This window comes from Vicia villosa, linkage group LG5 (genome assembly GCF_029867415.1).
Source record: "Vicia villosa cultivar HV-30 ecotype Madison, WI linkage group LG5, Vvil1.0, whole genome shotgun sequence".
Taxonomy (NCBI): domain Eukaryota; kingdom Viridiplantae; phylum Streptophyta; class Magnoliopsida; order Fabales; family Fabaceae; genus Vicia; species Vicia villosa.
Window position 1 is genome coordinate 151,532,876 of NC_081184.1, and position 24,425 is coordinate 151,557,300.

The following is a 24,425-nucleotide window of genomic DNA, read 5'->3' on the forward strand; positions in this document are numbered from 1 at the left end:
TCTCCATCACGGCGACTGCATCTGCACCGCCCTGATGAACGACACCTCGATCCAACGCGTCCCGCCCAAGAATCTCTATCCGCTGGCAGATCGGCAGGAGATCAATGGCGTGGTCATCCTCGGCTTGCTGGTTCTCCAGGATCTCCTCATGTGCTGGCCTAGGAGCGCCGGGAACGTCGGGTCTCAGCAGAGGATGGGACACCCGGTAGAACCATGTGACGTACCCCTCCTCACTGTGCCAGTCTTGTGTGACCCGAGTGAGACGGTACTCCTGCGGTACCACATGATGCTGCCAGTCCTCCCATATGGCAGTGACCTGCACTCGGGTCACAGTGTCGGGAGCAGCCTCAAAGGGTGACCTGGGTATCCGTTGCACGAATCTGAACTGACGCATGCACCGCTCAGGGAGATACCGGACCATGATGCCGGTCCCGCATGCCAACCAGCCTGAATATAAAGCAATGTCGTCAAAGGGTACAATCTGAGCATAGTCGGCGAACGGCCTTCAGGTGACGTCGTCGTGCATCGTGCGGTCCAAGTACAAACGGTATGGTCCCACCGCATCGTTCCCCCTCTGGAGAGCGTATCTGGCGGCCCTGGGCATGGCGTCCACGTATGCAGGATCGATGTGAAAGCCGTGGATGCGGGAGAAGTAGGAGATGATCCAGCTCTGAAACAGAAACACGATAATGTATTAAAAATAAATACGAAACATAAATAAATAAATAAATACGATAATGTGTTAAAATAAAATGTACCGTAAGTAGTGTGCAGGATCCGACCAACTGCCTCGTCCTCCAGTTGGAGGCCTCATTCAGCTTCTGGTAGAGGTATGCCAGAGTAGCTGCCCCCCAGTTCCACTGGTGAACGGTATCCAGGTCCATGAAGTAGCGGAGGTAGGTCACGTCGACGTACCTGGCACTCTTATCCACAAAGCATGCAGCGCCTACCACATGCATGTACCAGCACCGGAGAGCGCAGCCGCCGTGATACTGTGCGAATAGCTCGTCACCCTCACCCTCAGCCTCGGCAGCCGCGTCCAGGTGGTGCTCAAAATAAGTGCTCAGTGTGGTGAACCGGACATGAGGCCCAGATGTTGTGACGCACTCAAAGTGAGCAACCTCGTGCTCCATGCCCAAATAGAGCGTCATCCACTCAATGGCCTCGACCCTCTGGATCCGGGAGTGGTGCAACAGTGGCCCCCTAATAGGCAGGTGGAGAAGATATTGCACGTCGTGCAAGGTGATCGTCATCTCCCCAACCGGCAGGTGGAAAAAGGACGTCTCCTTGTGCCAGCGCTCCACAAATGCCCCCTGCATGCCGGTGCTGATGGTGGTGTAACCCGTCATGCAGAGCCCGCAAAGCCCTGAACCTCGCACATGGTCGTTAAACCACTCAGCTGTTGGTTTAAACAGACTAAATATCTTCCGAGCGTGGATCACCATTTTCAACGGCTCTCGCTCCTGTTGAAAAAAAACAAATAAACGACATATATTTAATAAGCGACATATATTAAATAAGCGACAAATAAACGGTTAAACTATAAAAAATGGTGACAATTAAACGGTTAAATTAAAAAAAATACCTCTCCCTCCCAGATCCGCCGAGCGACGTGATCGTGGTAGTGAATCAGCACAGAGGTGTCAAAGGGCCCTCCCGGATAGCCGTCCTCCTGCTCATCCTCCTCCCCGGCTGGAGGGTCAACTTCCGGTACCCCCTCCGGCTCGTGGTAAGTCACTGCCACCACCTCATCCTCCTCCTCCTCTCGCTGGCGGGAAGAAGATGCCCGAGCCAGCCGACTCCTAGATCCTGAACCAGATGTACCCTCTCCACGTCCACGGGAACTCGCACACGGCGTCCCCGGCCCTGCCCCCGTCCCTGGGTCGACGCCAGCTGCGCCGCCGCCCGCTCGCGTCTAGCCGACGCAGTCTGGGACCCTCTCCCCTGTCTGATGTGTGCTGGTTGGTTGCCTGACATGTTTCTGTAAACAATCGAAATCGATTAATATGCAAGGCAAATGAAAAAAAAAAGAACTTCTGGTACAGTTCGGAAGTTCATTTTCGAAAACTGGGATGGAGGTGTTTTCGGAAATTAACTTCCGAAACACCCCTGCGCAGACCTTCAATACAGCCTCCAATGGCAGACCCAAAAAACCTAAACCAAAACTACTTTTATGCCTACTAAACATCCTAATATCAGTACTAACCTATCTTAATGTGATTTTTTCAGTTTCTAAACACCCTATTAGAGTTTATTCAAATAGATCTAAAACTTGAAAAAACAATGTAGAACTTACCAATTAGTGTTTGATGATGAGTTTGGAAGAAGACTTGGGAATGCTCTTTGATCTTACACTTGATTTTGGCAGAAAATTTGAAGAGGGGTTGTGTTTTGATTTGAGTTAGGGTAAATGAATGGGGGAGGGGGAGTGTTTTGTTAAATCTGCAGAACGCGCAGTATTTCGGAAGTGAACTTCCGAAATGCTATTTTCGGAAATGAACTTCCGAAATAAGACAATTTTTTCAAAAAAAAAAAGCGTTTTCGGAGATGCATCTCCAAAAACGCCTTTTTCTTACATTTCGGAAATGAACTTCCAAAGTCAGGGATAATTTGGATTTTTTACCAGAGGTGGACTAGAAGGTTGGGAGGTCTATAGAGAAATTTCCTTAATGCAAAGTGATTTACTTTAGGTGCGAGGGAACTGATGTCAAGTTCAAAAGGCTTTGATTCTTCCTCAACAGTACTCGTAATAAGTGGAGTGCTTTATGGTCAGTGGAATGAAATGAATGAAAAATGACAAAAACTAACAAGTCACACACACAAAACGAGGTTCACTCAGTAAGCAATAACTGTTACACTTTTCTTTATTACTCCTACCCGTTCCCATTTCTTTGTTTCTTTCCTTCACTACACTTTTTTCCATCCTTGTCGTCCCTTCTTCACACACCACCCTCTCTGCAACCCAATAGCATTAACCTCACTGCTACTGTTTCAGGTTTCTCTTCATCCCTTCGATTTTATTACCCTCACCTACCCATTTCTCTTACAAGGGTCATGTCCCTTTCCTACCAACCTTTATCTGCATACCCTCTTTCACTTTCAAACTCCCTGCTTCACCATGCAACATGGGTCTAAGTTTATATTTTGTTTTCCTCTCTCTGAATCATAAAGTTCACATTTTTATCTCATTGGGTTTCTGGGGTTGTTAAAAATTGAGTCTTTTCTATGAATGATTGGTGAAGTAGTGTGATTTAGAAAATGGGTGCTACTAACTCGAAAGGTGAAAAGAATGAAGCTTTGAGTATGTGTAAAGAGAGAAAAAGGTTCATCAAGGTGGCTATTGATTCTAGATATGATTTAGCTGCTTCACATGTTTCTTACATTCAGTCTCTTAGAAATGTTGGTTTAGCTTTGAGAAGATATGCTGAAGCTGAGGTGCTTGTAGAGTCTTCTTTGTCGATTTCTGATAAAACCCCTTCTCAAACTAGTTACCCTTCTCCTTCTTCGCCGTTGAATGTTGCTGAGGTTGAGGCTTCAGATTCACCTTTACATAATGAGAGTCCTTTTTCAACACCTGCTCCTTCTCTTAGTTACATGAGATCAAGTGGTTGTGGTTCTGTTACTGTTACAATTGATGCTTTTGGTAATAAGTATTTGGATGATGAGTCCAATGTGGTTGCTCCTATGCCTCCGCCACCTCCTCCTCCGCCTGAGTTGGGTGCATCTTGGGATTTCTTTGATCCTGGAGAGGATAGTGAGAGCTTTAGGTTTGTTGTGAATGGTAGTGAGTTTAGAGATTGCAGGGATCAGTGGTTTCAAAGTGGTTCAGATGATCATTCTGTTGTTTCAAGGGGAGTTGAAGGTTGCAAACAATTGGTTGATGGAAAAGTGAAACAGTTAGAGGCGGCACCGGGAAGCATTGATGGTGATATAAATATTGATGTGGCTGACAAGGGTGGTGATGGAAGATCAAATTCGAAGAAGGAGAAGAAGCAGATGGATGAGAAAGATGTGTGCACAGAAAGAGAGGATCCTTCAGAGTTCATCACTCACAGAGCTAAAGATTTTCTCTCCAGCATTAAGGATATAGAGCATAGGTTCATTCGAGCTTCGGAATCTGGTAGAGATGTTTCAAGGCTGTTAGAGGCAAACAAAATCAGAGTTGGATTTTCTGAGGCAAAAGGTAATTGCTTGTTGTAAAATTCAGATACTCAACATATAAAATGCAATCTGTTAGTTTTGTATTTTTCTACTCTTAAATCTAATTACTAATCTGCTTCAGTCTTTTGATAGGGAAGTCGTCTACAATCGCATTGATCACGTCCATCCAGCCCGTTTGTTGCCGCAGAAAGACTTCACCTGTTTTCCAGGGTAAGTTGTGACATAATTCTGTAACAGACACTATTTGTTAAACATTGTATCTTTGTTGGTTTGTTTTTCCATTTCTAGCAAGATTTTGATCTAAGTTTTTAACTGTTTCATTTGCCTGATATTTCTTTGACCCTAAGTATGAACATGGACTAATTTTGTCACTCTTTTATAAATAGAACCTGTACAAAAAATCATAAGTTGGAAAAGGACAACATCTTTTCAATCATCCTCATCCAGGAACCCTTTGGCTTCAAAATCAAGGGAAGATTTTGATGATAGTGGAAGTGACTTTGTTGAAGAATTCTGCATGATTGCTGGAAGCCATTCATCAACCCTTGATAGAATGTATGCATGGGAGCGAAAACTCTATGATGAAGTAAAGGTAATACTATAAGCCTGTTGATCATCAGTGTGTAGATTTACTTGAAAAATGTATTGCATCTCCAGCTTCATTTTTCATGTTTTCAACTCTTTTTGTGACCTCCTATTGGGTTATCTGTAGGCTAGTGAATCCATCAGGAAGGTCTATGATCGAAAATGTCTCCAGCTGAGGCATCAATTTGCAAAAGACCAAGGCACTCATGTGATCGACAAGACCAGGGCAGTTGTGAAGGATTTGCATTCGCGGATAAGAGTGGCTATTTATTCAGTTGATTCAATATCTAAAAGAATCGAAAAAATGAGGGATGAAGAGTTGTATCCACAACTTCTGGAATTAACAGAAGGGTATGTAGAGAGTTCTGAAGATTTTATATTTATGTCACCTTGAAGCTTTACTATCTATATGTTATGTTAAAACAAATATATTCTTTGTCAATCGAGTCTTAAAGCTATAACTATTGATTTATCGATGATGCAGATTGGTCAAGATGTGGAAGGCTATGCTTGAGTGTCATCATGCACAATACATCACCATCTCCTTGGCATATCATTCAAGGAACACAACAGGAACCTTGCAAGGAGATGCACGCAGAGAAATAATGACTCGTCTGCTAGAAGAAATCGAGTTATTTGGTCTTAGTTTTGCAAACTGGATTAACAGCCACACCTCATATGTTGAAGCTCTCAATGGATGGCTGCAACACTGTATACTTCAACCGAGGGAGCGTACTAGGAACAGAAGACCGTTCTCCCCTCGCAGAGCCTTGGCTCCGCCTATATTTGTTCTCTGCCGTGATTGGTGTGCTGGGATCAATGCTTTACCCTCTGAGGAACTCAGTGATGCAATAAGAAACTTTTTGTCTGATCTTCACAATCTGATGGAGCAGCAAAATGATGAATTTCTTAAGAAGCAGAATTCAGCTAATGCAAGCACCCCAGTAAGTGAGATCAAAACAAATGCAGACAATGAAGGTGAATCTGCGAATTTGTATTGCATACATGCAAGTTTAACCAAGGTTCTTGATCGGCTGACCAAATATTCTGAAGCATCATTAAAAATGTATGAGGATATCAGGCAGAAAAGTGAAGTGGCTCGAACTGCATATTATAATTGCAGAACTATCAGGGCTGAAAAATGTTAATTACAGGTTTTGTGCTGTTGTATGGTTTGTAGTTCTGGATTTAAAACGTATATGAAAACACCTTAAAGAGAAAAAAATTTGTAAACACACATGGTGCTTGACTTAACTCCCTCTACTTGTTTGGAAAGGAAATTTGTAAGATAAAGATTGGTCAAGTATATGTAAGTTATTGATACTATCAGCAAATATCTGGGCGTTCAGAAAATGGATGAGTGAATTCAGAAAATGAAAAAAAAAAATGGTGCATGTCTTGAAACTATTTTTGTTTAATACTTATTCCACCTATAATCTCTTACTGAAACAAACCATATTTCAAATCTTCAGTATAAAGCAACTGATTAATTGGTTTCTTTGGTCAATGCAGCCACTATTACACTCCAATTTCAACAATGAGCTAAAATGATCTTTCATATTCACTGCTACAAGTATATTCATCTTCTTCGGGGCCGATATTTTATTCAAATCCAACTTCTTGTGTGTACTGAGAGTAAGCTCCTGATTGCTTGGCAATAGGTGCCCGTAATACATGATCAGGAAGATCAAATGCATCAACAAGTTCCTTTGCAATATTCCTCACTTGGAAACTTAGATATTCTGACAGTTTGTGGATTGCCTGGGAAATGGAAAAGAAAATATCACTATTTAACATTATAATGTTAAAAAAGGAAGTTTGAAAAAGTGTTTTCTTTATTTCTTATATCCCTGCTTTTGTTGGTAGCTTCATAGCTAAATAATACAAGTCCTTTGCATTAAAGTGTAGTTCTTACATAGTGTATCTTTTATGAAAGCCATCATAATTGTGCCTCACTGGCCCATTACCTACCTAGGTTTTTACTATTGTTATTCCTGCTTTCAAAGAATGGTCCCTCATAGAACCTATTACTATCTCTTTGATAATTAAGAGTTTTTAAGATCTGTAAGAACAACTAAGAAATGGTTCATTACTTTTTGTATTCACCAGTGCATTGATTATTTTTCAAAATTATTCTACTCAGTCAATATCATAAGCAGATTCTTTTTTCAAGTTCATTGAATAGAGATACATATGTTTTATTTCTATGAATTTTTTTTGTACCTTGGCTTTGTTGGGAGCAACATAGTCAACATTGCGGTAGGTTCCAATGTCGTTCCATATTCGATCTAGAGCATAAAGGTCACAGGCAAGCTTCAGAGCAGCTTGAGCACTTGGGTCAGGACAGCTGGTGCAGATATAAGCAAATTAGAATTGTGAAAATAAAAAAGTAGATGCATCTTAGAAAATGGAACTAGAAAGCACCTCTGCACAGCTTCAATGAATTTAGCAAGAATTTCTGACTCAATATGTGATTCTGCAAGTGTCAATAGATGATTTAAACATCTATTCCATGCACCAAAGTCCCCAAGAGATTTCGAATGCTTTTGAAGTCGTACAGCAACGCTATGAAGTAATCTAGATGTTCGGTACTACAAAATTGAAAATAAAAAATAAGCAATTGATTTATCTGTGTCAGCACATACTATTTTTAACATGAAGTCAAGGAATTAAGATAAAACTCACTCTGAAAGCATCCAATTGAAATTTTGGATTTCTTAGATGGTCTTGACTTTCCCATCTAGCAGTAACTGGATTTGGCTGTGATAGATAAGAATTCATGGAATCTCTCAAGTAATTCCATGTCACTGCTAAAGTCCCTCCTTTAAACTTTTTCTGGTATTGTTTCAATAGATCGGCTGCAACCTTCATTCATAAAAGAAAAATTATAATCTATTACTCTTACCTTTGTCGAAATAAAAAGAATACAAAGAACCAAACACACACAATGGACAGACTAAAGTTGTAATATAACAATCTCTTTGAGAGTTGATATAATTTGGGTTCAGGCAATAACCTGTTGAAGAAGAACGGTGTTGTCTCCTTCAAATGTCTGAAAAATGTCATGATCATTCCTCAAGGAACCAAACCGATTGACAGCAGCATAACCATGGCCTCCACAGGCTTCCCTACAGGTGCTGAGTGACTTTGCAGTATAAGATGTTACATAAGCCTTCAGACCGGCCGAGAGAGCATGGACATCTGCAACTAATTCTTCATCATTAGACTTCTTCATTTCAGAGTATTTCTCCACCAGGTTTGTAGTAGCAAAATGAAATGCATAAGTTGAAGCCAGCATGGGCATAAGCTTATGCTGATGAGACTGGTAGTCAAGAATAGCTACTTCGGGTTGGTTTCGAGGTCCAAATTGCTGACGGAGTAGAGAATATCTGATGGCAATTGTGGCAGCAACTTTGAGGACACTTACCGAAGAATATGCAAGGCCTACCCTTCCACCAACAAGTTCACCAAGAGTTGCACCAAACCGCTTATTGATCGAGGGAAGGGTACTTGTGTACTGCCCATCACGGGAAACATCTCCAAAACGGTTTAGAAGGTTGTCTCGAGGAATTCTCACAGAGCGGAATCTTAGAGCTCCATTATCAACACCATTAAGACCAACTTTATGACCACAATCATGAATCTCAATCCCAGGAAGTGTTTGATGAGTTTTCATATCCCTTATCGGAACAATGAAAGCATGAACACCCATATCAGAAATTCCTTTTACGTCATAATTAGGTAACATCAACCTAGCAAAAACAGTGGCAAACTTGCCATGCACGGCAGCATTGCCAATCCACCACTTGATGGCACCGTCATTTGGAGTATCAATAACAAATTCATCAGTGATCGGATCAAAGGTGGCCAGAGTTTGAAGGCCTTGGACGTTTGAACCTTTTTATGCACAAAAAAAGAGAGTAATCAGTAGTTTAGAAATGTGTACCCACTGGGTAAGTGCTAAGCAGTAATATGTATGAGTGGAAACCCAATTGAGAAAACAAATAAAACATTCATCAATGGCAGAGCACCAAAATTTTCAAAAGTGACACTAAGAGCATCTCAAAACCCATTTTAAACATCACTATTAAAAACTCTACCAAATTCCACTATGATGTTGCAACCTCTGTAGCATCAACATCTCAGAAAAAAAGTGTGTTCGTATAAGAACCGGCAAGAACATAGGAACTCATTCTACACTCTAACATCATGTAAACACTCACACAGCGAACCTAATAAAAAGCCTTAATAACCCTTTAAGAACCCAACCCTATTGAAGTTGCTTCAACATAATAATACAAAGTTCACAACAGTTAATAACTTTGACTCTATTTGAATAAACACCTTAATCAAATGCTTATATCATCATACTATTGCTTATGTATAAATCATTTATATAACAAAATAAGACAAGATAAAATTAAATTTTTTTCACATGGACTAAGCCTATAAACTGTTTTATCTAAAAGAGTTCAATAAAATAAGCTCAAGTGAAATAAACTAACATTCTCACAAGTGCTTATGCCAACAGGTAAACTCAAATAAATCAATTCACACAATAATTGGACAAGGAAAAAAAAGTACCATGGTGAAGCTCAGTCATAGCAAAACAACCAGCATATTCCAAGCTATCAATACCATCATAGTACTTATCCTTGTGTTTCTGTGTTCCCAGATTGATAACAGAACCACCCCAAAGACTGCAAAGATAGAAAAATTCATTAAAACCGACACCTCTGAATTAAAGGTGTGTCCAAAACTCATACTGACACTTGTGATTACATTTAATATATTTATTTTTTTCAAATTCCTAATGGTATCGGCGTGTTAGTGTCTGTGTCGTCTTTTCGGTATCCGTGCTTCATAGATTAAAAAAAAACAAAAAGAAACAATTTTTACACAACCCAAATGAAACAAAGTCAAGAAAGTACCTATATTGAACCCCCATTTTGATTCCAAGCGACATATCAACACTCCCCACAGCTTCCAAAATAGCAAAATACTTAGCAGGATCATTAACCACATAATTCAAAGGCCTAACCCCAGCCTCCCTAACAAGCCCCAAAAGCTGATTCATACACAACGTTCTATGATCATCTTTCGAGATCTCAAGCGGGGTCTGAAGCTGAGGATTAGCATTAAAATATTCAAAAACCTTCTCTTGAACATCTCTATGCTTCCCCCTCATGTAATCCGTCAGAGAATTCGCGTCCACGCTCAGCTTCTTCCCACGACTGCAACTTTCCATCTCCACCTGGTTCCATGTCTCTTCTGCAAAACGAGGAGTTGGGTTTAGGTGTAGGGATAATCTGGAAATTCGTCGTTCTGCTTCGGAATTTGATTCGTCGTTGGATTTTGATTTTGATTTTGGAGTTTGCATTTTTCTGGTTTGATGTGTGAAATGAAACTTGAAGAGAATGGTTTAAATATTTTTGGTTACAAAGAAGCATTCAATATATAATTAATTTGAAAATTGATGAATTGGGTATAAAGTTTGTTAATTGATCAAAGTTTTGAAATTTTGGATTACAGTTTTGATTAAATTAATTAATGAATCCGTGATGATTACGGTACCGTTAGGAAGATTATGAATTCTGTTATGACGATTTCTATTTTTGTTATCCATATCTAGAATTTATGATTTTTATTTCTCATATGGATTTATGTCTATTTATTGTCGGTTATTATAATAATATTAATTTTTATAGTAAGTATATAATGGTATATATAGGAGTAAGAAAACAAAAGGTAATTTTTTAAAGATAAATGCTTGTTATTGAGGAAGGTGTACACTTTAATCTACCTATGTAAACAATGAATTCAGTTGATTGTCGACCGTTTTAATTTATTATTAAAAGAAAAATTAAATCGATGTATTGTTTAGGTGTTTTTTTTTTCAGAATTTCTTTATAAGCCTCAACCTTTTTGAAAATCCGCAGCGAAATTCCAATAATATTTGTATATTTCTGGATGTTTGTATATTTCTGGAGTGCATGTCACTTTTTTATGAAAAAAATATGGTTTATATGAACTTCCCAAAATACCTTATTTTTTTGAAAAAAAAATAGTGGTTTCGGAGATGCACTTCCAAAAACACCATTTTTTAGAAGGGGTGTTTTCGGAGATGCATATCTGAAATATTTCAATTTTTGGTTTTGTAATTTTTTGGATAAACATATCCGAAAAAACTCAATAATAATTAAAAAATTAAAATCAAAGTGAATCAATATAATAATAATTAAAAAATTAAAATCAAAGTGAATCAATACAATTAATAGTATAATTAATTGTATTAATTAAAATATATTATTAAATATATATCATTATAATTAAGATATAATAATAATATTAGTCTAATAAATATTTAAATCAACACCTTATTCTAAATTTATATTAAAATATGAATAAAATAGTAAATAATTATTAATGTAATTTTAAGACTATTTTTGAATTTTTAGAAATATTTTTTTAATGTAAAGGAATTTACTAAGAAATACCTAAAAATCATATTAATGATTGTGTCCACAAATGATATATGGTGGGTAATATCCTGAAAATAACTATTGACATTCAATAAGTAATTAAATTCAATAAAATATTATAATTTTATATAATTGAATACAAGTAAAAGTCAATATAACTATAGTTTTTTTATCAACATCAATTTATAAATGTTTATAATTTTCATGTATGTTAATGTTTATTTTTATATGTTTCTGAGATATATTTATTTTGTATTTTTTATTCATATATACAAATAAAAGATACTTTTTATTGCGTTTCTTTATTAATTTGAGTTAAATGTACTTGTTTTATGTATGAGACAAATATATATTTATGTATCAATATGAAAAATTTTAATCTCATATTTTTATATTTATGAGATGATATTTTTTATATTTATTTTTCAATTTATAATTGGAATTAGAATTGAAATATCCACCGTATAATTATCATTATTCATAACTTATAAATTATATCAATTTTATGATATCTGAATTAATCAATATCTCAAAAATTTTAATTTTTTAAGATTTTGATTAATTCGGATATGCATATCCGAAAAAACCTCTGACCATTTTTTGGGAGGTTTTTTCAGATATGCATATCCGAAATTCCAATTTTGTTTTGGTGTTTTCGAATATGCATCTCCAAAATAATCAAAATTTCAATTTTTCCGGAGATGTATCTCCGAAGGATATTTTCAGGTTTCCAGCAGGGTTTTCACCGCTAGAGGGTCCGTAAAGAAATTACCTTTTATTTTGGTCTTGTTAACGAGTGCCCTCAGGGCACTCTTTAAGCATACTAAATAAAAAAATATTCTTTATAAAAGTCAATATTTCAATTTCCAATGCATTTTCAATGCATTAAATACATGTATTTTTAACAAAACTTACCACTTTAATCACTTAAAGAGTGCCTCAAGGGCACTGGTTAACATTTTTTTTTAATTACAATGAGGGCAAAAGCCTATAAAAAAGAACTAAAACGAGATTAATTAGGGAATTGGATTCTCAAACAGATTGCTATCTAAAAGATGGTAAATGAAGGTAAGACACGTTTTAAAGATACACATTATCTTCAAATGTAAGATTTCATTCTTTGCTAACGCCTTTTCACACATGTTAGCTTCATGAAAGATGTGACGATGAGTATTCTCCCTGTCTTGACAACTTAACTCCTGAATTTTGAATATCAGTTTTCTGCCCATGATGTTACTAGGATTTATGATCGGATATTCTTAACCATTTATTGAGAATAGATCTCAATAATAATATACTTGAAACCCAAGTTAATAGCAAGCTGAATCCCCTCAAACACGTCCCACAACTCCTCAATAAGCACAACACAAACTAATAGATTTAGAGAAGCCTCTAAGCCACTCCCCCTCTGAAACTCTTATAGTTCCTCCACAGCCAGAGTTACCATCTTTGTTTCTCGCTCCATCAATATTTAACTTAATCCAACCCGTATGAGGGGCTTCCCACTTAATTAAGCTAAGACCATTGTTCCGGACAGATGACTAGCAGCCTTAGCATTATCATAATCATGAATACACTTATTGATGTAGGATGTCATACAAGTGGGTCTTTGATAAGTTTTATCATGCACCTCATTGTTATGCCATTTCCAAGGATTATGGCAAGCATTTTCCTAGAAAATCTTCCAGTTTTCAATGTCATTCAACCCCATATTGTTCTGCATGTTAATATGGATCCAATGCTTTAAATCACTTGCAAATAAATCACACGTTTGTTAGTGTGGACAGCCGACAACCATAAGGCCACTGCTTCCGGGAAATCTCGGAGAACATGTATCATATCTTCTTTAACATCTCCATAATACTTGCACATAACACTTCCAAGCCTCATTCTGTGGTTTTTTGGTTCGTAAGTAAAGAATCATGATGAACTCGTTCAGTGGCTTGCAACTTACAAATATCTCTCCATGCATTCACTTCCACTATGATATTATCATCATCCAACAACTTGTACATTGCACCAATAGAAAAATTGTTGCCTTCACCAGTGCATATTCTAGTATCAGAACCTGCATCCATCGAAGGAGTAAGAATTCTAGATATTCTTCTCAAAATATCACGCGACAGCCATTGATTGAGAACCTCCCAGTTCTAATCATCACCATGCATCCCAAAATCCACAACTATCGCCGACTGCAATTGGCTAGGAATGTTAACATGCATGTCAACTATTTTAATACTCAGGTTAATCCACCAATCCTTCCAAGCATTCATAGTTTTTCCATCCCCAACATACCATGTACACGCGCTATCGAGAATGGTCCAGATTTTGGCAATATTCTTCCAAAAACTTGAGTCTAATTGTTTTATGCATATGCTACGTCTATCATTATTCCTATCATATTTTCCCCCAAACAACCTCGCACCACAACTTACTATTATCGTAAACCTAAACCTCCTTCAACTTTCACACTCATAATTGTACTCTAGTTAATGGCATGGTATTTTCTGTTTCTATCGCTATCTCAACAAATGAATTTCCACTGATGCTTATGGAATTCATCAATGCAAGCTTTAGGAATACATTTTGTCATCATCAGATAAATAAGGAGAGCTTCTATAACACTTTTAGCAAGGGTGATTCTTCTAGCAAAAGCAAGTTGATTCCCTTTCCACGTTGCAAGCTTGGAACTAACTTGATCAATCATGTATTGATAATATTCCTTCTTTGGCGCTTTACTAGTTAGGGGAACACCAACATACTTACCAAGATTAGTGGTTTCAACAAAGCCCAACATATTCACTAGCTCAACTCACTTACTCCTGTTCACATTCTTAGAGAAATAAACTCGAGTTTTCTCATGACTAACTTGTTGGCCAGACATACTACTTAATTTGTCAAGAATGCTTGTAACACACTTCATTTGAGCTGCAATTGCTTTTCCAAACAAGAGGAGATCATCTGTAAACATAAGGTGAGAAACCGTCAGTCCTTTCTTGCCAACTCTGATTGCCCTCCAGTTTCGATCATCGAGTGCTAGAGTGATAAGATGAGAAAGTTTATCCAAACATAGCACAAAGATGTAAGAAGATATAGGATCTCCTTGACAGATCCCCCTACTAGGACGAAAAAAAACTTTGACGTTGCACCATTCCATTTTATATTTGTCTCAACGCTCATAACTACATGCATGATAGTGTCAATCATCTTCCTGGAAAAATGAATTTCCTCCAAAACCCTCAATGTGAATTCCCAACTCAATTTATCATAGGCCTTAGAAAGATCCACCTTAATCGCTTAAAACCCTTATTTCCTTTCAAGTTATTCATGTTATGCACAAGCTCATGTGCCACAATAATATTCTCACGGATGCTACGCCCCAGAACAAGTCCCGATTGATAGAGAGACACCAGCCTGCACATATTTCCTTTAAGACGCTCCATAATAATTTTACTACCCACCTTGTAGATCACATTGCACAAGGAAATTGGCCTGCAATGATTAACATGCTCCGTCTGCTTCATCTTTGGAATAAGGCAGATATCAGTATAATTTATCCTTGATAATTCACTAGATGATTCCCACAATTTTTTTAACTAAATGGCAAATTTTGCGCCCGACAACATTCCACAATTTCTGGAAAAAAACCCCATAGAAAAACCATCTGACCCTGGCGCTTTCCAAAGCTTTTATTATTTAGGTGTCTGTGTATGAAAGTTGTTATCTTATCTTATCTGATGTTTTATGCATAAATGTTATTATGTTATTGAAATAAATTCATGTCAAAATTAAAGATATCTTAGTAATTTTATTTATTAAATTTATTAATTTATTTATCATAATTAATATTTCTTAATTGTTTTTTGGTTGATACTGTATTTTATTTATTGATTTTATTTATGTTTGTAATTAATAACAACTATTTCTTTTTTTTGTTAAATAACAACTATTTCTATTTTAGAAAAACTATAGTCTGAATTATAGTTTTGTTTCATCTATTTTATCTATTATATGTTTTATTTATTTTATTTTTAAATAATTTTGATTTATTTTTTAATTATTGATCAAAATCAAATTTAAGTTACAAATTGAAGTACAAAGCTCATCCATAAGTCCCAAATTGCAGAACAAATCATTAATGTAAGGCTTAATCCTAAATTGTAGAAACAGGGTGTTATAGGTATCACATACTTATATGATATTGGATGTTCCAGAAGATCCACTAAGGCCAGTTCATCAAGAGAAACTATAAGAGGAACATGCTAGGGTAAATCACGTTATTGATGTGTTGCCTAGATGTCGATGTATCATTGATATTGCACAAGCGGGTATAGACAAATGAGTCTCTCAAGAAGGCTCTGAGGCGAGGGACATTCTTGATGCCATCATGGAGGAGGCACATATGATACTATAATACAAAAGGCGACGTAGAAAAATAGGGGGGGTCAGGGTCCGACATACCTAATAATATATAGTATTAGTATTTATATATGTCATTTTCATATTATTTAATAAGTGTAATGATTTAATTTATATAAAATTTAAAATAATAAGTGTAATGATTTAATTTATATAAAATTTAAAATAATAGTATAAGTATAACTATAATACATCGTCAATTACATTAATTACCTATAAAGCAAAGTCAAAATTTACTGTCTGGTGTGAATACGGAAATGCATTTTGTATCATGTCTAAGGGTGGATACAGAGATGCATTTCTGAATCAATCTATATCAAAATGAGTGTGTCTCAGTTAGGAATGTAAGAGGTGTGTATAGGGTGAATACAAAGATACATCTCCAAACTAAATTAAAAAAAATTGAGGTGGGACAACCTTAAGATGTGTGTTGGTGTGAAAATGGTGCATTCGAAAATGCACTTTCAGAATTTGAGAGATATTTTTCGAATTTTCTTAGGGTGCTTTATCACCACTTAGGGTGGAATAACACTTGAGTGGGATAAGCATTTCCCATAAGATTTTTGGTGGTTTTTGAGTAGGAAATTTCTAAGCCCATCCCTTGTTAAATGGGGCACACCTTTGAAAATCTGAAAAAATGCTCATGAGTGAATTCGGAGATACATCTTCGAATGCACCAAACACCAATTTTTGCCAAAAACTTAGTTCGGAGATGCCTGTCCGTAGTCACATTTGTTAAACTTAAATTTTTTTATCACTCAGTAAACATTTCGGAGATGTATTTCTGAAAATGTCCAGCGGGAATTTGAGTATATGATCACGTCGCATGATCATCTTCCTCACTTTTCAAACACTACCTAACACCTATATAACAAAAAAACTCTTGAAAAAAATCTCATTATCAACCAATTTTTCTATTCTAAATGAGACTTTGTGCATTCTAGCACATCAAAAGGAGCATCATAAGCTGCAATTTTAGGTAAAGTTCCCTTATTTTATCCCTCATTGCTTGCATTGATCTTTAGTTTGAGTTGAAAGAAAGAACGCGTTACTTATGAAATATATTTCTGAACTAAACTCACCTACATTTTTTCGAAAATGTATTTTCGAACTCTTTTGTTATTGGTTTTAAAAAATTATGTTGTTGTGCTTTTTATTAAATATGGTTCCCAGATATGTTTCTCAAAGCAGATGTAAAACAAGATGTAGCGAAGGATAATGTTAAACTAGATGAAGTTAAGGAGGATATTAAACCAGAAAAAGTGAAACATGATGTTAAAGTGATATAAATAGATGTTTGTCAACGTTTCATAAATGAATAATTGTATACTGCTCGCGAACATATGCTTCAATAGGTCTGCATGATAGCTATGAATTTGGAGTTTGACATTGTAATCGGAAGGTCCTATAATGGTTCTAATGTAAGATAAACATTTGTAACCATGACATGCGAGAGAAGTGGGACGTATGTTCCTACGATTCGGAAGTTGAAACATGATGACACCAGAACGAAAAATTTTGGTTGTCCGTTTAAACTGCGCAAATATTGTAGCATCGAGGGGATGTGTAAATTTAATGTGCTTTCTAGAATACATAACCACCGATTGAAAATAAAGATAGTCGATCATCTCATTGTATGTCGTCTTAAACCGGAAGAGACGGAAATTGTTTCAAACATGTCTTTAATCAGAGTGGCGCCGAAAAACATACTTGCAGATTTGAAACAGAGACACCCAAAAAGTGTTTCAAATATCAAGCAGGTATACAATCAGCGTCATAAACAACACGGCGATAAGGGGTCCAAGATTCGAAATGCAACAACTTTTGAAACTTTTGGATGAAAATAACTATGTTTCTAGGTACGCTGTATGTGATGATAAAGTCACTGTTCGTGACATTTTCTAGACTCATCCCAAAAGTATCAAGTTGTTCGATACATTTCCTACTATCCTCATTATTTATGCAACGTACAAGACCAACAAATATAGGTTTCCGCTTCTTGAAATGGTTGGAGAAGACTTTTTTATTGGGATTTGCATTCCTGGAATCCAAAAAAGAGGTAAATGTTACATGGGTCTTGGTAGTGTGCAAGACTTTGTTGAAGGATCAAGAAAACATACCGAAGGTAATTGTCACCGATCGAGACACCACATTAATGAATTCGATTGGAAAGGTGTTTCCTACATCCTACACATTATTTTGTCGTAGTGGCAAGACACCGTTTTCAAAATGGATGCGCTTCCCTGAAATGGGTCACCTGATAGCAAGTGCATATGACAGAGTATGTATCGATCTAACAATACATGGGTTATCAGAGACATTTTTTCCATTACGCAATGGTCCACATAAAAATGGTGTCGGATGCATTATGTTCATAGGGTTTCTTTCAAATGGTCTACATTTTGTCCAGGTTTATTTGAAACTTGGGTGTCCAATTCCAGATACATCGATCAAAGAGGACGACACATTCAACAATTAAGGCGGAAACTTGGCCGAATTAATTTACGGGGAGAGGATGATAGAGTTCACCAAGTTGATGAAGCTTGAAAGTGAATCAAATAAGGAAGCGTCTAAGGCGAAACTAGCTGTAGATTTATGCGATACTGGATCTTTTGATGCATTTTAGATTATAATCAATACACTTTTTGTATGCATTAAATATGATATGATTTAATACATATTAATTTTATGGTTTGCTTTTGATTTACAATGCATGTGCATGTTTATAAAGATTATGACTTTTTATAATTAAACGTATGGTTTATTCGGATATGTGACTCTGAACTCACCCTTTTTGTAATAAAACGTCTTGTTTATTTGGATATGCATTTCAGAATTTTTACCTGATACATGATAAGAATTTTGTGGTCCTAAGTTACCCAATACTTATATAAATAGGGTGTGTCTCAATCTTTATTTACTGCAACAAAAAACTAATACCAGAGAGAATGACTTCATATCCCTTCCTTAGATTTGTGTATTTCAATGGTCAGAAACCACCGCTTCCGTTTAGGGTCACCGAGGAAACATTCATCGCAGATCTGATATCCAAACTGAATACTCTACTGTGCTTTCCAGAAAATCGCAGAGTTGTCAAACTCGAATATCGCTCACCCTCATTTGACAGCGAAGGGAATGTCCATTTCACCAACCTTGAACTGGAGACGGATGAAGATCTAAAGGTTATGTGGAGTATTTTTCTCTATTATGAAACGAAAGGTCTAATTGAAGTGGATACGAAGATTCAAAGATCCGTCAAGGACATACTTATTATGTTGCAACATCCCGATGAAATGGTTATTTAATGTTGAATTTTATTTCGTGACTATCTATGTAATGATTATTTTTATTTATTGAAATGTTATGTTTTTGATTTTGTTGTCATGTTTTATGCTGATTTGGTTGAGTATTGGAAACAAGTATAGTTCGAACACACCTTTAAAATTACTCCGGAGAAGTATCTCTAAATTTTATTATGAGAAGATTGATTTTTGATGCGTCCGAAGATGCATATCTAAAAAAAATTTAAAAATTTCGCGTGCAGTGTCAGAGAAAATGTACGAGGGTGAGATAAGAAATTATCTTTTGAGTATGTGGGGGTGGGCTAGTTCTATTGGGCTCCCGGTTCAGGGGAGAGGATCCACTGACTTTGTGGAGGGAACTGCACCCTGACTTCCTCTCTATATCTCTCTAACAACCCACTCTCTCACCTCTCTTTTCCCTCCATTTTTTCTCTGTTTTTCAATTCTCTCTCCACAAAAAATGCCTAAAGTTAGACAAAGTTAGGGAGGAGAAAGTTAGAGAATCTGAATCCCCCGGTTCAGTCCCTCATTCAGAATTCCCCGCCGCATTTTTCAAAACTGTAATTCAATTTCAAAGTTGAAAAAACACACTGAGGCGGGGCTCCATTTACCCTCCCGCGAACCAATCTCTTCTTTTTCGATTTCCCCATGGCACCTTCTCCGTAACACTCCCTCTCACCGATTCTTCCCTCCATTCCTTTTATTCCATTTTTTTCAATTCCAATTTTGTCCATTTTACCCTTCCCCCAATTCCCAACATTATAGGGTTCACACTTTTCCCCCAACAGTTTCACGCGATTCCCACTCTTAGGGTTTCAATTTTCAATTTTCAACTCTTTTAAGATCCAATCCATGGAAAGCGAAGACAATTTCAGCGACACGGTTATCAAACCCCGCTCCGCTCTCACGGACATGACTAACCGTCCGTTAAAGAGACAGCTATCGTCAATTTCCGGCGACGACGTCGGAGTAGAGAATTTACTCAAAAAGAAATGTCACAGAGAAGATAAGGGGAAAAGCCTCTGTGTCGAGTTACCTCTTTCCGGCAATAATTCGTCTCAAGAACCGAGCTTACCGAGCGGCGGAACTGATGATTCCAATGATAGTTATGTTGGGTTTAGTCAGAAGAGTCAAGGAGGATCCCAGAGTTACGATTTTGTAGATCGGGGTTTTGAACGCGATGATAGGGGAAATTGTGTTGTGGATGATTTGGGATTGAACAAATGTGCAGGTGGTGTGGTGGAGCCTTCAATTGTGTCTGGTTCTAATTTTCCGGGATTGGAACGGTGCGCGGGGCTTAAAGGTCACGGTGGTGGTGCGAATTCAGATGCACATGTTGGTGGTGATGTTAGTGTTGAGCTTTTGAAGAATTGTACTTGTTCCTTTTGCTCCAAAGGTAGTTTTACATGAAAATTTCTATGCATGTTTTTGTGTTCTTAATATGTTGCATTTTTTTAACCATTGAGCTCAAGTGGATAATGAATTACGTTTAAAATTGAGTTGTTTGGAAGAATCTGAATTCGAATTGGCCATGTTTTACTTGCTATTGAATTTTGCTTGAGAATCAGATAGTTAAATCCAACCAAATTGTTGCATATTTTTGTATGAAGTTTTGCTTGTGTTTTTTTTTTGGTCTCATTTTGTTGATTATTAAATGGTTGTTAATTTATGCTGATCACTAGCTGCTTATATCTGGTCGGATCTTCATTACCAGGATGTCAAGGGAAGATTAACTGGTAAGACGTTATTGAAATTTCATAGGCATTTGCACGATTATAATCAATTATTATAATGGCATATTTTTCATCTATCGGTTTGTGTTTCTTTTTAACGATTCTATGATAATCCTTTTGCTAGCTCTAAGGAAGAGTCAGAAGGATGCAAGATTGGTGGTTCAAAAAGTTTCTGGAATAAATGATACTCGTACTATCATAAACGTGCAACAAGGCGCCACTGATCCATCCGATTTGGAATCAACCCTTATGCATCAGTGGAAATCTCTGTTTGTTTATATGGAAAACATACTGGGTCATGAAAGTAGGCAACTTGTGAGTTTCTGTGCTATCATCACCTGTGCTTAACATTCCAAATTTCAATATTTATTCTAATCTAGATGTTGATTTCCATTCCTATTTTAATTTCTAAAAAAACCTTGAATATTGTTTTCAAGGGTTTATTTCCTTGATATTGCTAAAAGTTGCCTTCAATTATGGTTGATGTGACCTCATTTGGAGACAGGATCACAGACCCATTAAAAACCTTAATATACCTTAATCCTGATACTTTTGCTTATTCATGGAATGGAACCATATCTTGACAGATGGATCCTAGCTTCTGTGTTGGCCATTTCTTAATATTTTTGGCTCCTGTTATGTTGTAGTGAACTTTGGCTTCACTGCACCCTGGTTTGTTGTTTTCATTTTGTTCTGTAATGCTTTTGAGTAATTTTATTTTGCTGCTTTTAGGAATCAAGCTTTGAAAAATTAAAAGACTTGAGAGAGAACTGCAAGAATGATCTTGAGTCAACTACCAACAGCAGTTCGGGCAATCATTAGTGTTTGAATGTCTTTTAACATTGTAAGATTACTTTGCACATCAGTCTCTTAGTTTTGAGTTTCAATTCATGTGTAGATTTTTACTGTATCTCTTGTGAATTCAGCGTCTGTAGCATACCTGGAAGTATTTGTGTAGATTTGTGACATCAGCCTTTTCTATTGATTCTAATATGAACGAAATCAACCTTCTTTGGAGGATAATGTTTCTAGGCTTTGTGTGTTCCTAGAGGGAGTAAACACCAAAGGATGACAATGCTGTTTTCTTTTCAAATTGTTTGATTCATGGGTTGTTTAATCCCAGGATTGGTTCAATTGAGTTTTTAGTGACAGATATTTGGATTGTTTTAAATAATGAGTTGTTCATTAGCTTGAGCGGGAGGTGCGTTGGGTATGAGATTGGTTGTTTAACAGTTTCTATTCAAATAATATTTTTTGGCAGCAGCCATCAGAGATTCTGTTGAAGATGATCAATCCTGTGGTTGTGGATTTCCCATTTCATGAAGTTAAAAACCATGTCATGAGTCATTTTATTTTGGTCTGCATGGATGGTTTCTCTCTTTGGGGGCTGAGTCGTGCATTATTTGCCTGACTATACTCAATGATATATACCATGTTTGGTTTGGTAGTTCGAGAACATTCCTCGCATCCCAATAAACATATTGACATAGTTTTACACAAAAGCTATGAATTGTAGCTTCGATTTAAAGTTTGGTATTAGTACCGCAAAAATGAACATACACATAATGGAATGCACAACTGCTCAATTGGATAATGTAAAAATTCTGTTATGTCAAATTCACCATTATATTAATATTCTGCTATGTCAAATACACTACTCTTTATTAAAGAAGACATGTATTAATGATCTATTGAATTTTGTTGAATGCTTGTCACATTTATATTTGAGCTTAGCAACTAACTAACCAACACAGTAGGTTGAAGCTAACCAACTAATTGTCAATACACATTTAGTTGCTAATTAACAATTTGCTAGGCTATAATTGGTCTTTTGTATTTTATCTTTAATTGTTCCAATATTGCTTTATAAGTAGCTTGTGCAGCAGTCACATATTCTGCTCCACAACTAGACAATGCAATCATATCTAGTTTCTTAAATGACTAAGGAATTGGTGAATTTTTGAACCTAAACTAATAACCTCATGTACTCTTGTCAATTTTACCACCACACCAATCTAATTTGAAGGACCCTTTTAATTCTATCTGCTTGTCCTTGCTTGCTGGTAATAATAAGCCACACTGCTCAGTACCCTTTAGATACCTTAGAACTCTCTTGGTTGCTATTAGGTGAGATGCGTTTGGATTGCTCGCGAATCTACTCAATGTCTCTATTGTATCAATTGAGTTTTCTTCCTTTCTTGTACTTAGTTTCAAACTTGTTTCCTTTGAAATTGCAGTTGCATTACTACTCTCAATGTGAAATCTGTTAAGCACATTATCAATGTACATTTTTTGATGCAATACAATATTGTTGACAGTATAGAGAAATTCTAAAGCAAGGAAATAATTGAGTTTGTGTAGATCACATATGTTAAACTCTGTTGAGTGTCCCCTTGAGTTTCTCAATGCCATTAGTGTCATCTCTAGTAATGGGAAGATTATCAACATAAATACAAATCATAATGAAAGTTGTTATTGTTGCACCTTTCATGTATGCACCAAATTCAACTGAACATTTGCTAACACCTTCCTACTGCAAGAAGTGATCAACTCTCTTATTCCCAGCACGAGGTGCTTGCTTTAGGCCATAGTAGAATTTTCTAGCTTGTACACTTTCTATTCACATGTTTGATTCACAAAACAAGGATGTTGTAGCCCATATACCTCTTTGTGCAGATGACTCATGCCAACTGATTGGTTTAGTGTCTTCCATGTATGCTAGATATACCAAATTTACATTATCATTGATTGCATTATCATGAAAGACCTCGTGATATTGAGTCGTACTTATTAAGGGAGTCATGCTCTTAATAATCTTTTATCAACCTATGATTCATTTCTTGGAGGTAGTCATGATTGACAATTGAATGCTAATCAATAAATTGAAAAGTGGCATTGCTATTTGGCCTCACTTCCCAATTCCATCATGCGTTTTCATCTATTGGAACATCTATACTAATAATTATCTTTTGTTGTTGAGGATCATACAACTTCTATGCACTTGTGGGTTCATAGCCAATCAAGGTCAATGCCTAATTCTTACTATCCAACTTTCTTCTTCTTTCATCTAAAGTATGTCTAAAATAAAGATCCAGATATCCTTAAGTGTTTGACACTTGGCTTGCGATCTGACCATAATTCTTCTGGTGTGATGTCTCCCAATTTCCTTGTTGGGTTCCTATTTATCATATAAGCAACAATAGACAAATTTTCTCCCTAGTAGGACTTTAGAGACCACTTTCCTTTCATCACACACCTTGCCATGTCGAGTAGTGTTCTAATCATTCTTTCCGCCATTCCATTATGCTAAGGTGTATAAGATGTTGTAACCTCGTGTATGCTTTTTTTTTTGGACTAAAACCTCGTGTATGCTTGATACTAAAAGATTGAAATAAAAGGAAACTGCGATAAACACAATATAAAATACAAAAAAAAAATCTCGTTACGATAGATTCTTACAAATAGCTATGAGAGAGAGATCAATTGATTACCTCTTGTAATGCATAAGTTTTATTCGTCGAAACAAGCTCATTGCACAACATGAACGACAGCCACACCGCCTTTATCCAGTCCACACGAACAAAATCAACAATAAGTGATTCCCATGTCTACAATGCTAGTTGTGAACGCACAAAAGTCTTAGAGAAAACACATACTCACAATCTTGTCGCGACTATGGTTTTTAGAATTCCTAAATAAGTGATTGTCACTTTTGTATAAGGCTTATATTTATAAACCTACTT

At 36.5% G+C, this 24,425-nt stretch overlaps 3 protein-coding genes across 6 annotated transcripts; 2 read left to right on the plus strand and 1 right to left on the minus strand.

Annotated features, from left to right (window-relative positions):
* The first annotated feature begins 3,249 nt into the window (after positions 1-3,249).
* On the plus strand, positions 3,250-6,051 carry LOC131603211 (protein ALTERED PHOSPHATE STARVATION RESPONSE 1-like). Its single transcript, XM_058875494.1, has 5 exons — positions 3,250-4,183; positions 4,294-4,371; positions 4,548-4,753; positions 4,874-5,097; positions 5,231-6,051. The coding sequence occupies exons 1-5, from the start codon at positions 3,259-3,261 to the stop codon at positions 5,892-5,894; spliced, it is 2,097 nt and encodes a 698-aa protein (XP_058731477.1). The 5' UTR covers positions 3,250-3,258; the 3' UTR covers positions 5,895-6,051.
* Positions 6,052-6,202: 151 nt separating this feature from the next.
* Positions 6,203-10,251, minus strand: LOC131603210 (acyl-coenzyme A oxidase 2, peroxisomal-like). Its single transcript, XM_058875493.1, has 7 exons — positions 9,678-10,251; positions 9,331-9,446; positions 7,763-8,643; positions 7,432-7,611; positions 7,171-7,337; positions 6,970-7,093; positions 6,203-6,507 (listed from the first exon to the last, which is right to left on the minus strand). Exons 1-7 carry the CDS (start codon positions 10,124-10,126, stop codon positions 6,349-6,351), a joined length of 2,076 nt encoding a protein of 691 aa, XP_058731476.1. The 5' UTR covers positions 10,127-10,251; the 3' UTR covers positions 6,203-6,348.
* A 9,084-nt stretch (positions 10,252-19,335) lies between these two features.
* Positions 19,336-22,371, plus strand: LOC131603213 (uncharacterized). 4 transcript variants are annotated; one of them, XM_058875498.1, is made up of 5 exons: positions 19,336-20,345; positions 20,632-20,685; positions 20,807-20,997; positions 21,415-21,526; positions 21,947-22,371. In XM_058875498.1, the coding sequence occupies exons 1-4, from the start codon at positions 19,802-19,804 to the stop codon at positions 21,502-21,504; spliced, it is 879 nt and encodes a 292-aa protein (XP_058731481.1). In that variant the 5' UTR covers positions 19,336-19,801; the 3' UTR covers positions 21,505-21,526; positions 21,947-22,371. The 4 variants fall into 4 exon arrangements, with proteins under 4 accessions (XP_058731481.1, XP_058731480.1, XP_058731479.1 ...); XM_058875497.1 differs by having other exon boundaries at positions 19,337-20,345; positions 21,944-22,371; XM_058875496.1 differs by lacking the exon at positions 21,947-22,371 and adding an exon at positions 21,609-21,699 and having other exon boundaries at positions 19,338-20,345.
* Positions 22,372-24,425: the final 2,054 nt, after the last annotated feature.

Bases quoted from the DNA above. Each gene is read 5' to 3' on its own strand.
- LOC131603211 (XM_058875494.1), top strand. From the start codon at position 3,259: ATGGGTGCTACTAACTCGAAAGGTGAAAAGAATGAAGCTTTGAGTATG. The intron at 4,754-4,873 runs GTAATACTATAA...GGTTATCTGTAG, and splicing joins AACTCTATGATGAAGTAAAG to GCTAGTGAATCCATCAGGAA. The intron at 5,098-5,230 runs GTATGTAGAGAG...TCGATGATGCAG, and splicing joins CTTCTGGAATTAACAGAAGG to ATTGGTCAAGATGTGGAAGG.
- LOC131603210 (XM_058875493.1), bottom strand. From the start codon at position 10,126: ATGCAAACTCCAAAATCAAAATCAAAATCCAACGACGAATCAAATTCC. The intron at 9,447-9,677 runs GTACTTTCTTGA...CTATCTTTGCAG, and splicing joins AAAATGGGGGTTCAATATAG to TCTTTGGGGTGGTTCTGTTA. The intron at 7,612-7,762 runs GTTATTGCCTGA...TTATGAATGAAG, and splicing joins ACACCGTTCTTCTTCAACAG to GTTGCAGCCGATCTATTGAA.
- LOC131603213 (XM_058875498.1), top strand. From the start codon at position 19,802: ATGGAAAGCGAAGACAATTTCAGCGACACGGTTATCAAACCCCGCTCC. The intron at 20,346-20,631 runs GTAGTTTTACAT...GCTGATCACTAG, and splicing joins TTGTTCCTTTTGCTCCAAAG to CTGCTTATATCTGGTCGGAT. The intron at 20,998-21,414 runs GTGAGTTTCTGT...TGCTGCTTTTAG, and splicing joins GTCATGAAAGTAGGCAACTT to GAATCAAGCTTTGAAAAATT.